The 14,616-nt window shown below is 44.1% G+C and overlaps 1 protein-coding gene across 2 annotated transcripts in view; it reads right to left on the reverse strand.

Moving 5' to 3' along the window:
* LOC140191463 (integrin alpha-8-like) overlaps positions 1-14,616 on the reverse strand; it is a 168,530-nt gene that overhangs the window by 72,907 nt on the left and 81,007 nt on the right. For both annotated transcript variants that reach the window (XM_072248899.1, XM_072248900.1), the window contains 2 exons: positions 14,297-14,488; positions 11,546-11,591 (listed from right to left, as the gene is read on the reverse strand). In XM_072248899.1, the coding sequence (XP_072105000.1) occupies positions 11,546-11,591; positions 14,297-14,488 (238 nt within the window). The remainder of the gene's footprint in view (positions 1-11,545; positions 11,592-14,296; positions 14,489-14,616) is intronic.

Consider the following 14,616-nt stretch of genomic DNA (forward strand, 5'->3'; position numbering starts at 1 on the left):
TGGCCATGGAGGACACAGGATAGAGACAGAGGGGTATTATTCTGACTGGATGTCTATGATCATTGTTCTGCAGGGATCAGTGCTGGGACCTCAGTTGTTTGTTGTTTGGGTAAGAATGTAAATAAACTGATTAACAAGTTTATGGATTACTCAAAAAGTTTGAAGGAGATGCATGGGATAGGTTTTTTTTCTCACTCAGGTGAGATGCAGGTGTGATAGTAAAAGCAGACAATAGATGCATTTAGACAGGTACATGAGCAAGCATGGAACGAAGGGATGTGGATCATGTGGAGGTGAGAGTGGATATCAGACCATTGGAAAACAATGCTGGACAGGTAGTAATGGGGGACAAGGAAATGGTGGACAAACTTACACCACACGATCAAGTTTATCTATGCCTGATGCGAGAACCTACACACTGGATAGAAGCTTCCTTCACTGTGCTGTCAGAATTTGAAACAGCCTTCCAGATGCTGTGGTTGGAAACATCTGCGACAATGGGGTCCAAGCCTTCAAGATTCGAGTGCACAAACACCTATCATCTCTGGGAGGGAAGTCACATGCTTCTTCATAAGCTATCATGAAGGGGACCAGGATGGCAATGCTTGGCTGTTGGTAGGTTAATACCTGACTTTCAAGAGCACTTGTGAGTTATGTTCCGGCTGGACTTAGTCCTTAAACTGCTGGAGAACAGTGTGGAAAGAACAGGTGCTGTTTTCTCCCGGTAGGGATTAGTTTTTAGTTCCAAGTGCTCCTGCCACGTTTTGTCACCCTGCAACCTTATCCTTCAATCTCTTTGAAATATGGAGGACAGCATGTGTATAAACGTCTCTCTCCAGCAGACTTCATCATGATCATCATGACTCCAGTATTTCTACTATTTTTTAATGTTTCTTAATTGTAAATATGATTTTTTTTGTGTTCTATTGCTGAGTAGCAGTGAACCATCTGATTGGCCTATCAGAGTTCTCTTTGAGAACCAGTTGACTTGATCAGCATTTCTGATGTGGCTGTTGCTCACGATTGCACTTAATAAAAAAAGAAGTATTTTGCATCAGTCATCATTGTGGAAGACACTAACAGTATGGTGGAAGTTCCAGGTGATGGGGTCATGTAGTGTGTGAAGTTACCGTTATTGGGAGAAGGTTCTTGAGAAACTGAAACGTCTGACGTTAGATATGTCACCTGGACTAGATGGTGTACATCTCAGGGTTCTGAAAGAGGTGGCTGAAGAGATTGTGGAGACGTTAGTAATGATCTTTCATGAATCACTAGTTTCTGGAATGGTTCTGTAAGGCCGGAAAATTGCAGATGTCACTCCACTCTTCAAAAAAGGAGAAAGGCAGAAGAAAGGAAACTATAAACCAATTAGTCTGACCTCAATGGTTGGGAAGAGGTTGGAGTTGATTGTGAAGGATGAGGTCTCAGGATACTTGAAGGCACATGATAAAATAGGCCACAGTCAGCTTGATTTCCTCAAGGAAAAATCTTGCCTGACAAATCTGTTGGAATTCTTTGAAGAAATAACAAGCAGGATAGACAAAGGAGAATCGGTTGATGTTGTGTGCTTGGATTTTAAGAAGGCCTTTGACAAGGTGCCACATATGAGGCTGCTTAACAAGCTAAGAGCCCATGGTATTACAGGAAAGATTCTAGCATGGATAACACAGTGACTGATTGGCAGGAGGCAAAGAGTGAGAATAAAGGGAGCCTTTTCTGGTTGTCTGCCGATGAATAATGGTGTTCCACAGGGGTCTGTGCTGGGACTGATACTTCTTATGTTACATGTCAATAATTTAGATGATGGAATTGACAGCTCTGTTGCAAAGCTTGCAGACGTCATAAAGATAGGTGGAGGGGCAGGTAGTTTTGAGGAAGCAGAGAGGCTATGGAAGGACTTAGACAGATTAGGAGAATGGGCAAAGAAATGGCAGATGGAGCACAGTGTTGGGGAATGTATGGTCATGCACTTTGGTAGAAGAAACAGAAGGTTGACTGATTTCTAAATGGAGAGAAAATACAAACAAATAGAGTCCTTGGCAGTCCTTGTTCAGGATTCCCTAAAGGTTAATTTGCAGGTTGAGTCTGTGGTGATAAAAGTAAATGCAATATTAGCATTCATTTCAAGAGGACTAGAATACAAAAGCACGGATACAATGTTGAGACTTTATAGAGCACTGGTGAGGCCTCACTTGGAGTACGAGGGGTGATTGATAAGTTCGTGGCCTAAGGTAGAAGGAGGTGAGTTATACAGCTCTCATTACATGCACATGCAGTTCAACTCTTTGAGTGATTATGCAGACAGTTTGAAGTTAATAACTCATCTCCTTCTACCTTAGGCCACAAACTTATCAATCACCCGTGCTGTGGACCACTTCTGGAGGTCCAAGAGGCCGACTTCTATAAAGAAGGGATCCGTATGTTCCACGACCGCTGGACTAGGTGGGTAAATGTAGGAGGGGACTGTGTTGAAAAATAAATGTGCTCGGTTTTCTAAAATTGGCTGCTTCTACCTTAGGCCATGAACTTATCAATCACCCCTCGTATTGTGACCAATTTTGGGGCCCTTATCTTAGGTAGGGATGTGCTGAAGCTGGAGAGGGTTCAAAGGAGATTCACTAAAATGATTCCAGGATTGAATAGCTTGTCATATGAAGAGTGTTTGATGGCTCTGGGCCTGTATTCGCTGGAATTCTGAAGAATGAGGGGTGACCTCATTGAAACTTTTCGAATAGTGAAAGGCCTCGATACAGTGGATGTGGAGAGGATGTTTCCTATGGTGGGAGAATCTAAGACCAGAGGACACAGCCTCAGAATAGAGGGACGTCCTTTTAGAATGGAGATGAGGAGGAATTTCTTTAGCCAGGGAGTGGTGTATCTGTGGAATTCTTTGCCACAGGAGGCCAAGTCTTTATGTATATTTAAGGCAGAGGTTGATAGATTGTTGATTGGTCAGGGAATGAGAGGATATGGGGAGAAGGCAGGAGACTGGGGATAAGAGGAAAATTGAATCCCTACCAGCCTCTGGGTCCAACATACAATTCTTCGTAACTTCCGCCACCTCCAACGGGATCCCAACAATAAGCACATCTTTCCCTCCCCCCCCCCCGCTTTCCGCAGGGATCGCTCCCTACGCAACTCCCTTGTCCATTCGTCCACCCCATCCCTCCCCACTGATCTCCCTCCTGGCACTTATCCTTGTAAGCGGAACAAATGCTACACATGCCCTTATACTTCCTCCCTAACCACCATTCAGGGCCCCAGACAGTCCTTCCAGGTGAGGCGACACTTCACCTGTGAGTCGACTGGGGTGATATACCGCGTGCGGTGCTCCTGATGCGGCCTTCTATATATTGGCGAGACCCGATGCAGACTGGGAGATCGTTTTGCTGAACACCTACGCTCTGTCCGCCAGAGAAAGCAGGATCTCCCAGTGGCCACACATTTTAATTCCACAGCCCATTCCCATTCTGACATGTCTATCCACAGCCTCCTCTACTGTAAAGATGAAGCCACACTCAGGTTGGAGGAACAACACCTTATATTCTGTCCTCCAACCTGATGGCATGAACATTGACTTCTCTAACTTCCGTTAATGTTCCACCTCCCCCTCATACCCCATCCGTTATTGCCCATCCTCTGGGCTTCCCCCCTCCCCCTTTCTTTCTCCCTAGGCCTCCCATCTTATGATCTTCTCATATCCCTTTTGCCGGTTATCTGTCCAGCTCTTAGCTCCATCCCTCCCCCTCCTGTCTTCTCCTATCATTTTGGATCTCCCCCTCCCAGTCCCACTTTCAAATTTCTTACTGGCTCTTCTTTCAGTTAGTCCTGACGAAGGGTCTCGGCCCAAAACATCGACTGTACCTCTTCCTAGAGATGCTGCCTGGCCTGCTGCGTTCACCAGCAACTTTTATGTGTGTTGCTTGTCAGCTATGATGAAATGGCAGAGCAGACTCAATGGGACAAATGGCCTAATTCTGCTCCTATGTCTTATGGTCCGATATAAAGGTATTTGGTGTCATGGTCAGCACAGATATTGTGGGCTGAAGGGCCTGTCCCTGACATGTACTCTTCTGTGTTCTAAATGACCAGAAGTCAAAATAGATTGTAGTCAAGAGTTTGACGATGCAGGTTAGTGTGATTGGACCTTTAAATAATGTATCCTGAGACCCCTTAGCATTAATGAAAGCTCATTCTCCTCTGAATGATTAGTGACGCCTGTAATTTAGATCACCCCGGTTGAAATTTCACTCTTAACAAATCTTTACTGTGCTTTGATTGCTCTCTTTTGGGTAACCTGTAAAGGGAAGACAACGTTAGTATACACAAAGATCTTGCAATAAAACAGATAGGTGATATTAATGAACACCTGAAGACACCCAGTAACATAAACAATTTCAGCAAGTTTCAAAATTCACAACGTCAATCTGCTTGTGGAACTGCACCGGATCAAGTGAGAATATGGCAAATGCGCAGCGAATCGATTGGGCCTCCTCTGTGCCAGAGGCCCTCCCTTTTCGCGCGGGCCGGGTGCATACATTTTCACCTCAGCTGGGCCAGTTCATCGCTCAAGTTGCGCAGCATGTACAGTACTAACATGACTCAGGTAAAACATTTAACCACACTACTCCATTGTTGGTCTTGCTTTGTGCATACATAACAGTCGGTGATGATGATTAAAACAAGAACGAGGACTCTACTCCAAGCACCCAATCCATTTTGGACTGCACCTATGGCAAGATTGACCCCTGGAAACTGGCTGTAATGGAAGGCATCCTTCCTAGAATTGAAAGAACTCCTAGCAATGTTAAGACCAGTGGCAAAGCTAGAGAAAGCAATGTGTCTCTAGCTGCTCTTGGGAGAACTTAGGCATCTATGCTTTGCACCTACAGAACGAATCTGAACTGACAGACATGCTTCAGGCTTTGGACTATGTTTGGGGATGCAGGACAATGCCTTTATGTCATGCTTCAGGTGCTCACTGCTATGGCAGACCCCGATGAGAACGTAGACGATTTCATCGCAACACTGATCCCAGTGGCACAGGAAAGCAAGTACGAAGATATTCCCCAAAGCAAATTTGAAGAAACGATGCTTATCCAAGCGTTGATTGTTAGAGTCTAAAGATGGAAGCACCAGCAGAGCCTCCTGTCCAAAAAGCATGATTTGTCTAGGGACAAAGCACACTCCACAGCTTGCCACTGGGAGGCAGTCAAGAGCGACCTTATACAGGTGCAACTACCTACATCTCCACTGACTCAGGCAGTACTGGAGCAAGAACTCCTGCTGGAGATGTTTTTCCAGGGAATTCAACCCACAACCCACAGGCAACATCACGCAAGACTCCACAAAGATGCTGTCACTGTGCATAAAGTTGTACCCAACGGCACAATTGCAAGCATCAAAAGACAGTCTCTCGGTTCTGTCAGTAGGTAGGGCACCTCAAGAGGGTGTGCTTCACTAAGCATCATGCCATCAGAATGCAGTAGAATTCAAACACCAACTCCATGCAAGGAGACAGCAGGAGCAAAGAAGTGGGCACCATTTTCCAAACCCATGACTTGGGCTACAGAATCCAGCCTTCTTACTTGGTTTCACTTGCAATGGACAACCAGCCTGTGAAATTTGAGCTGGATATGGGGCCAGCCATCACCTTGTTAACTGAATTATCTTTACACAAGATTCCAAAATTACCCCCGTGACCACTGATCTCAGTGTTCTGCAGCTACACTGAAGGTAGCATGGACATGCATGGTGTTTTTACGGTAGAAGTGGTTCACCAGGGGGACCTATTTCACTTACCCGTGTATGTGATCACTGGAAGCAAACGGCCTAATTTACTGGGTAAAAATACGATTCAAAAGATGCCATTACGCTGTCCTGCATTAACCGTATTGCAGAGAAGCCTGCATTGATTTCTCCATTACAAAAGGACCAGCAGGTTTTCCAAGTGGATGCTTTAGGACAATACTGTGGTCTGGCAGTGACGTTCAAGCTTAAGAAGAACTGCCAGCCAAGTGTTAATGTTTAAATGCACCTTATCCAGGAACAAAGTTGCAGCAAGCAAGAGGCCACACAAAAATATGATATACACATTAGGTCACAAATGTTTGTTAGCAGATCCCAAGTCTACAGGGTGCATCTTGCAGGAAGAAACCTAGTTACCAGCTGTCATCCGGTCAAGTAGCAGAATATGAGCTGACAGACGGAGGAATTGTCAGGTAACATTCGGATCATTTTTGCCAGCGAACTGTCTGGGACACAGGAAGCTACAAAAGCATCCTCTGCTGATGAAGACAGTGTCCTAGCAGATGAACCAATGGATGCTTCATCAAGAGAAGAGGAGATTCACAGCCTCTGTCCTCAACATCAGCTAATTGGGAAGCCAGAGAGAGAGAAGCTGCCCCCTGCAGCATTGCATGAGGGTTTGCTGGCCAATTGACTGCCACCAAGCAGGATAGACATTTAAAAAATCAAACATGAGGAAATCTGCAGATGCTGGAATTTCAAGGAACACACATCAAAGTTGCTGGTGAACGCAGCAGGCCAGGTAGCATCTCTAGAAAGAGGTACAGTCAACATTTCGGGCTGAGACCCTTCGTCAGGACTAGACATTTCATTATTTTCCCCAGTTTACCTCATTTATTTCCTTCCTCTGCAGTTCCCACTTATATGCAGCAGAGGTGAACTGTATCAGATGGCTTGTGAGAATAAGGTGAGTGCGCATGCTGTCGATTGATCGAGTGATAAACTGATTGGACCTCCTCTGCGCAGGAGGCACTTCCTTTTTGTGCGAGTTTTCAAGTGCGCATATTTTTGACTCAGCGGGCTTGGATGGTAGCTTCCACATTGTAAGTTGGCCAGCGTGTACTCATACTAACATGACTTAGTAGAAGTGCTCAACCATACTACTCCATTGTCATTCTTGCAACTCACATATGTAACACCTGTGTAATTCCAAAAGAAATTCTAGGTTTGTGTCTTTATTCCTTTCTAATAACACCATTCCACTGAGCTTCTCACTTGCCTCCACTTATATCAGAGTGGTGTGGGAAAGGAGCTGAATAATACTGTTTGGGTATAAATAAGGCCATAAGATATCGGAGCAGAATCAGGCTATTTGGCCCACCGAGTCTACTCCACCATTTCATCATGGCTGATCTATTTTCCTCTCAGTCCCAATCTCCTGCCTTCTCCCCGTATCCCTTCATGCTCTGACTAATCAAGAATCTATCAACCTCCGTCTTAAATATACATAAAGACTTGGCCTCCACAGCTGTCCGTGGGAACAAATTCCACAGATTCTCCACTCTTTGGCTAAAGAAATTCCTCCTCACCTCCATTCTATTCTGAAACTGTGACCTCTGGTCTTAGACTCCCCCACCATAGGAAACATCCACTCCACATCCACTGTGCTGAAGCCTTTCAACATTCGATAGATTTCAATGAAGACACCTATCATTCTTCTGAATTCCTGTGAGTACAGGTCCACAGCCATCAAACGCCCCTCATACGACAGACCTTTCAATCCCAGAATTGTCTTCATGAACCTCTTTTGAACCCTCTCCAATGTTAGCACATTCTTTCTGTAATGCCCTGGTTCATATTTTTTCTCTGTTATGCTGCTCTCTTCTGTGTAAGCTGCTTGTTTGGGTTACTGTTGAAGATAAGAGAGAGAAGAGTTGTGTGCCATCCAATTAGGATGGCTGGATTAAGGGAAGGTTTCTCTGGTGAGGGACACTAAGGTTGGGCTTGGGGCTTTTGCTAGAGATGAAGGGAGAAGATGTTGGAGAGAAGAAGTTGTAGTACTCGACCCAGAGCGGGGCCATGATCTGACGAAGCCTGGGGAGATCGAAGGAGGATCGGCGAAGGGGAATCTGTGAGCTCCAACTTGTGCACATTAGACTGTTTCATTAAAATGGGCCCTTTTCTTTTTTGCTTTTCCTTTACTAATCCTTTAGTCAAATTAAGTATTATAAAGCTAAATCGTTTAATTGTGTGTGGTGTAATGTCTGTTATTACATAGTACTGATTTGTAACAGGATATTGAATCATGCAGCATCCACACAGATAGGGGGTTGGGGGTGGGCTCGCACCTCAATCTCACACATTTAGCGGGGCCGGAGATCATCTTCCTTAGACTTATGCAGCCAACGAAACTTTTCATTGCTGGGGTATCATCCGGGATCGATTTCGTTGGATGCATTGATCCAGTGGGTTGTGTGTTTAAGTCTGTGCTATTGTCCAGTAAAGTGATTACGATATGTGGTTATGGATGGTGCTGGGGTTGAGTGGTGGTGCAAATCCACGGTGTCACTGGTAACGAATGCGTGCATGTTGAGTGGGGTAGACCAGCCAATAGGCTGGTCCTGGACTTATTTCCATTTGGCATAGTTTGCATTTTGTTGTTTGATTGTTTGTGGTTTTTGTATTGCTATATTTACGCTCTATTCTTGGTTGGTGCGGCTGTAACGAAACCAAATTTCCCTCGGGATTAATAAAGTATATCTATCTATCTATATCCCTGATGAATTGTTAATTCGAATTTTAAGTACTGTTAAAGCCATAGGAACAGTTACGATTGTGGGGCAGCGGTTCGATAAGATGGTGGCCAAATACTTTGTTTTACTTCAGACTAGTGCTGATGTAACGGCAGTGGAACTGCCTGGTACTATTGGGGCTCAGGAGAAAGGGGGGCCGTGGACTGTCCACACTTTCTGGGAGGAGGAGAGTGTAGGGGAACTGGCTGAATCACAAGCTGAGTCTCTCGTAGCTGGGAGCGGAGACTTCAAAGACGGTGCTCTCGTTTCTGCGGAGAGAGGGGAAGGAGTGGTCTGATGTAGAAGGTCTAATGAGTCCTCCAGCGAGGGCTGAGCATTCTGAGTTGGTAGCAGCCCATACCACCCTGGCGAATAAATAGCAAAACACACAGGTTCAAAGTTCCAGCTATCGTAAGCTCCACCTGTTCTCAGGGAAGAAGCCCACCCCTAAAGGGGAAGAGGAGTCTGAGACTTGGGCAGAGCAGACCTCTCAGTTGTCAGATGAGTGGCAGTGCTCTCGTAAAACGACAGCAATTGGTTGAGAGTTTGAGAGGCTGGGCTGCTGACGTAGTGAGAGCTCTAAAGGCACAGAAACCCTGTTCCACTTCTGTGGACTACATGCAAGCATTAGAAAAGGTGTTTGGCGCAACAGGAAGCCCAATGGAGCTCATGACGGGGTAAGGAGGTCTCAAAGAATCAGGAGACCCCAGATAGGCTGGTGTATGTATCACCGTGGGAACAGAGTGCTACAGTTATCCCCCTGGTGAGATATGTCACTACTCTTTACAAATGGACTGGAGGTTCTGAAAATCACAAAACTCCATTGAAAACGGTGTTCTTAATTATGGGATGACAGATTATTTCAAGATCATAAGGACATGACTATTTTGGTGGGGGGAGAGTGTAATGCCCTGGTCCATATGGTTCATATTTTTTCTGTTATGCTGTTCCGTTCTGTATAAGCTGCTTGTCAGAGGGTGGTAAATCTGTGGAATTTGTTGCCACGAGCGGCTGTGGAGGCCAAGTCATCGGGTGTATTTAAGGCAGAGATAGATAGGTTCTTGATTAGTCAGGTATCAAAGGGTATGGGGTGAAAGCAGAGGAGTGGGGATGACTGGAAGAATTGGATCAGTCCATGATTGAATGGCAGGGCTAACTTGATAGGCCGAATGGCCTACTTCTGCTCCTATGTCTTATGGATTACTGTTGAAGATAAGAGATAGGAGAATTGTGTGCCATGCAATTAGGATGGCTGGATTAAGGGGAGGTTTCTCTGGTGAGGCACACTAATGTTGAGCTTGGGGCTTTCGTTCAGCGGGAGATGAAGGGAGAAGATACCAGAGAGAAGAGGTTGTAGTACTTGACCTGGAGTGGGGCCATGATTTGACGAAGCCTGGGGAAATTGAAGGAGGATTGACAAAGGGGAAACTGTGAGCTCCAACTTGTGCACATTAGACTGTTTCATTAAAATGGGCCCTTTTCTTTTTTTTCTTTACTAACCCTTTAGTCAAATTAAGAATTATAAAGCTAAGTCGTTTAGTTGCATATGGAATACTGTCTGTTATTTTGTGGTACTGATTTGTAACGGGGTAACACATCACACAGTATCCACACAAACGTGGGTTTTTGGGGGATTTGCTCTTCAATCTCACACGTTTGGCGGGGCCAGAGATTGCCTTCCCTAGACTTACGCAGCCGACAGACCTAGAGTGTTTCATTTCTTAGATAAAGGGCCCAAAACTGCTCACAATACTCCAAGTGAGGCCTCAGCAGTGTTTTATAAAGTCTCAATATTAGGTCCTTGGTTTTATATTCTAGGCCTCTCAAAATGACTGCTAACATTGCATTTGCCTTCCTCACCACTGACTCAACCTGCAAATTAACCTTTAGGGAATCCTACTCAAGGACTTCCAAGCCCCTTTGTACCTCAGTTTTATAAATTTTCTCTCCATTTAGAAAATAGTTTACTCTCTTATTTCTTCTACCAAGGTGCATAACCATTCACTTCCCGACACTGTATTCCATTTGCCACTTCTTTGCCATTCTCCTAATCTATCTAAGTTCTTCTGTAGTCACTCTACTTCCTCAAAACTAGTTGTCCCTTCACCTATCTTCATATTGTCCGCAAACTTTGCAACAAAGCCATCAATTCCATCATCCAAATCATTGATGTATAATGTAACAAGAATCGGTCCCAACACGGACTGCTGTGACACCACTAGTCACTGGCAGCCAGCGAGAAAAGGCTCCCTTTATTCCCACTCTTTATCTCCTGCCAATCAGCCACTGCATTATCCATGCTAGTAACTTTCCCGTAATACCATAGGCTCTTAATTTGTTAAGCAGCCCCCTGTGTGGCAGTTTGTCAAAGGCCTTCTGAAAATCCAAGTACACAACATCCACCGATTCTTCTTTGTCTATCCTGTTTGCTATTACTTCAAAGAATTCCAACAGATTTGTCGAGATTTTCCATTAAGGAAACCATGCTGACTGCGGCCTATTTTATCATGTGCCTCCAAGTATTCCGAAACACATCCATAACAATCGATTCCAGCATCTTCCCAACCACTGAGGTCAGACTAACTGGTCTATAGTTTCCTTTCTGCTGCCTCTCTCCCTTCCTGAAGAGTGGAATGGCACTTGCAATTTTCCATTCCTCCGAACCATATCAGAATCTAGTGATTCTTGAAAGATCATTTCTAATGCCTCCACAATCTCTTCAGCCACTTCTTTCAGAACCCTGGGGTGTGCACAATCTGGTCCAGGTGAGCTAACTACCTTCGTAACTTTCAGTTTCCCAAGAATCTTCTAATTATGGTAACTTCATACACTTATGCTCCCTGCCACGCTTAAACTTCTGGAATACTGCTAGTGCATGTTGAGATAGGGCTGTGTATTGGCAATTGAAATAATTCAGTGGATACTTAATTAGAGACAGAGATCCTTGGGGAGGTGACTGCTGATTAAGTGGAAGAAAAACGCTGAAGTTGTGTGGAGGTCCTCACCTGTACACCAGAACATTATCGGCATCATGAGCACCAACAATCAAATCTGTAAAACAAGGAAGGGCACACATAAAGGCACTTACATGGAGCTCCAAGAACCTGCTTCATCTCGCAACTAACCATGTAGTCATGAGAAGTTCCCACTGATGTATCTGTGAATTTCTCTGATGTTATAAAACTGTCTCAAAGTATTGAAGGTTGTTTACCCCATCCGAGGTCAAAATAACACATTGCTATTCATTACCAGCTTTCACAACTCATTGGCCAATGGCACAGCAAAGTTGCTGAATGTGCAGTAGATACAGACACACCATGCTGGACAGGGCAGGATCGAGTTAATTACATTGGCGCTGTCACTCCTCTGGAACAGAGACCCACTAATGCTGTTGCCATGCTGGGGCACAGTCATGGAGTCAAATGGCACAGAAACAGGCACAGAAAATGCTCACCATTTTCTATTTACCAGCACCTGAACTGTTGCCTTTTCTGCCTCAGTAATTCAAGTGCTTGTCTAGATACTTGGTGCTTTTACTGACCTTGACACAGTTCCACTACTGTGCTGGCATACTCTCTGCATTAGGAAAACTCTATGTTTGTGTACAGCAGAAATGCTGCTGATCTTCAAGTCATTGTTTCATGATACTGGACCTGATCTTTGGTGTAATTCCAGCTCAATTGAATTAGAAGTAATGCTCATCTCTAAGAGCAATTTAGGCCATATCAAAGAACTGCTCCTGTTTTGGTGACATCACTGTAAGAAAGTTCTAAACTTAATTTCTTTGCTTGAAACTCTCATAAGGCCAGCTTCGTTTCCATTCTGCTCTGGGAAGGTCTGCATCTGAAAGCTCAAGGTGCAGCCTTATAATGTGAGACTGAAGCCTCTTTCAACTCAGAGTCGGTGATAAATTGCTTTCACTGTCAATGGCAACAAATCTGTTGGATATTTCCTCATTGGCAACAAAGGCCAGTTTTCATAATTAGTCCACAACTGATCCAATTTATTGAATTGATAATTAAATGGGCAGCCAGGTCTTGGTGGCACAGCTGAAATCCTACATCACTTCAAAAGGCAAATTTCACTTTTAATAAATTATTTGCCTGGTTTTCATTTACTTCACAGACAATAACAAAACTGCCAGGCTACATGGAATGTGTACCTTTTTATTTTGCCCTTGCTAAAACATTACTCGGAAATATTCTTCAAGAATATAAAACAATCAATCATCTGCTTATACAGCCAGTGGTCATTTACTGGATACCTCCTGTACCTAATAAAGTGCCACTGAGTGTATGTACATTGCCTTCCGCTGCTGTAGACCATCCACCTCAAGGCTTGACATGTAGTGCCTCCTATAGGTGTGCTTCTGCACACCACTGTCGTAACAGCTGGTTATTTCAGTTACTGACATCTTCCTGTAAACTTGAACCAGTCTGGCTATTCTCCTCTGACTCCCTCATTAACAGGGCAGCTTCAACCACCGACCTGCTGCTCACTGGATGTTTTTCGATGTTTTTGTACCATTCTCTGTAAACTTTATTTTTATTTAGCAACACAGCAGGGTAACAGGCCCTTCTGGCCCAACGAGCCTGCGCTACCCAATTATACCCATGAGATCAACTAACCTACTGACTCATCATCTTTGGAACATGCGGTGAAACCAGAGCCCTTGGAGGAAGCCCACACAGCCACGGGGAGAGTGTACAAACTCCTTACAGAAAGTGGTGGAAATTGAACCCAAGTCACTGGTGCTGTAATAGTGTTATGCTAGCGTGCCACATCTAACTCTAGACACCGTTGAATGTGAAAATCCTAGGAGATCAACAGTTTCTGAGATACTCAAACCACTCCGCCTGGCACCAGCAATCATTCCATGGTCAAGGTCACTTAGATCACAATACTTCCCCATTCTGATGTTTGGTGTGAACAACTGAACTTCTTGACCATGCTTTCATGCATTGAGTTGCTGCCACATGATTGGCTTATTAGATATTTGTATACAAGCAGGTGTACCTAATAGAGCGATCACTGTTTTTTTTTAGTGAATTTTAGGTTCTCCACTAGAGAGTGCTGTCAGCTCATACTACAGGGTAGTGCCCCAGTTAAACATGCTCGCTCTTTAGAACCCATGCAATCCTTCCGATTTCCTTGTGCTAGTTTTAGTGCACCATCTCAGATGTTAAGCATTACAACAGCCTTCACACCAATAGTTTTTTTTTCCTCTGCTGTGCAACAAAATGCACTGAATTCAACAGCTAATTTAATCTACACTGGCTGTTATGTTTCCATGTGATTTACATCTCTATTTCCCAGGCTACACCTAATCTGAAAATATGAAATAACTGAAAGTTTATGGAAGACAATCCTGGGTATCCTATTTTTCCTTCTATAAACATGGGTTAACCGAGCACATTTATAACAGGCTACTAAGAGATAGGTTGTTCCTCAAGAACAACCAGGTATGGTTATTACTCCCCAATGTACAGTTTACTCATTTCTATTTGCTTGTCTGGAAAGGCCCTGTTCAGTATCACTATAAGGTGACTTCATTCAGTGGATCTGCTTTCTGGAGACCTACCTTTGCTTCTCCCTACCCCTCCAATACCTTTCATTCCGAAAGAGCATTGATATTACGAAACCATCAATGAGAAATGCTCAGCTTATGTCCAACATTTTACAGTGTTTAAATAAGTTAAAAATATATTTTGAGCTATACAACGATATCCAAGAAACATGGAGATTTAAAACTTTACCTGGGAAATTATTTTCATCAATATCCGAACCTCCTTTCAATGCGAAGCCAAATCCTGCTGATATCACATCAGGAGTCCAAATTCCCTTCAGTTCTTGAAAAGGCTTTTGATAGAGGCCAGTCGCATGTCCCAGGTAAATAAACACCCTTCCTTTACCATCTTCACCAGCAAATGGGGCTCCAACTGCTACATCTGTAGAGATAGTGGTATCCCATTACAATCTAACTCAGGCATTGGCAAAGATTATGTCAGCAGGTGTACTTTAAATAAAGAATACAAGTAGCTTCAATAGGAAGAAAATATTGCAGTTCTAGAGGCAG

This window comes from Mobula birostris, chromosome X (assembly GCF_030028105.1).
Source record: "Mobula birostris isolate sMobBir1 chromosome X, sMobBir1.hap1, whole genome shotgun sequence".
NCBI lineage: Eukaryota > Metazoa > Chordata > Chondrichthyes > Myliobatiformes > Myliobatidae > Mobula > Mobula birostris.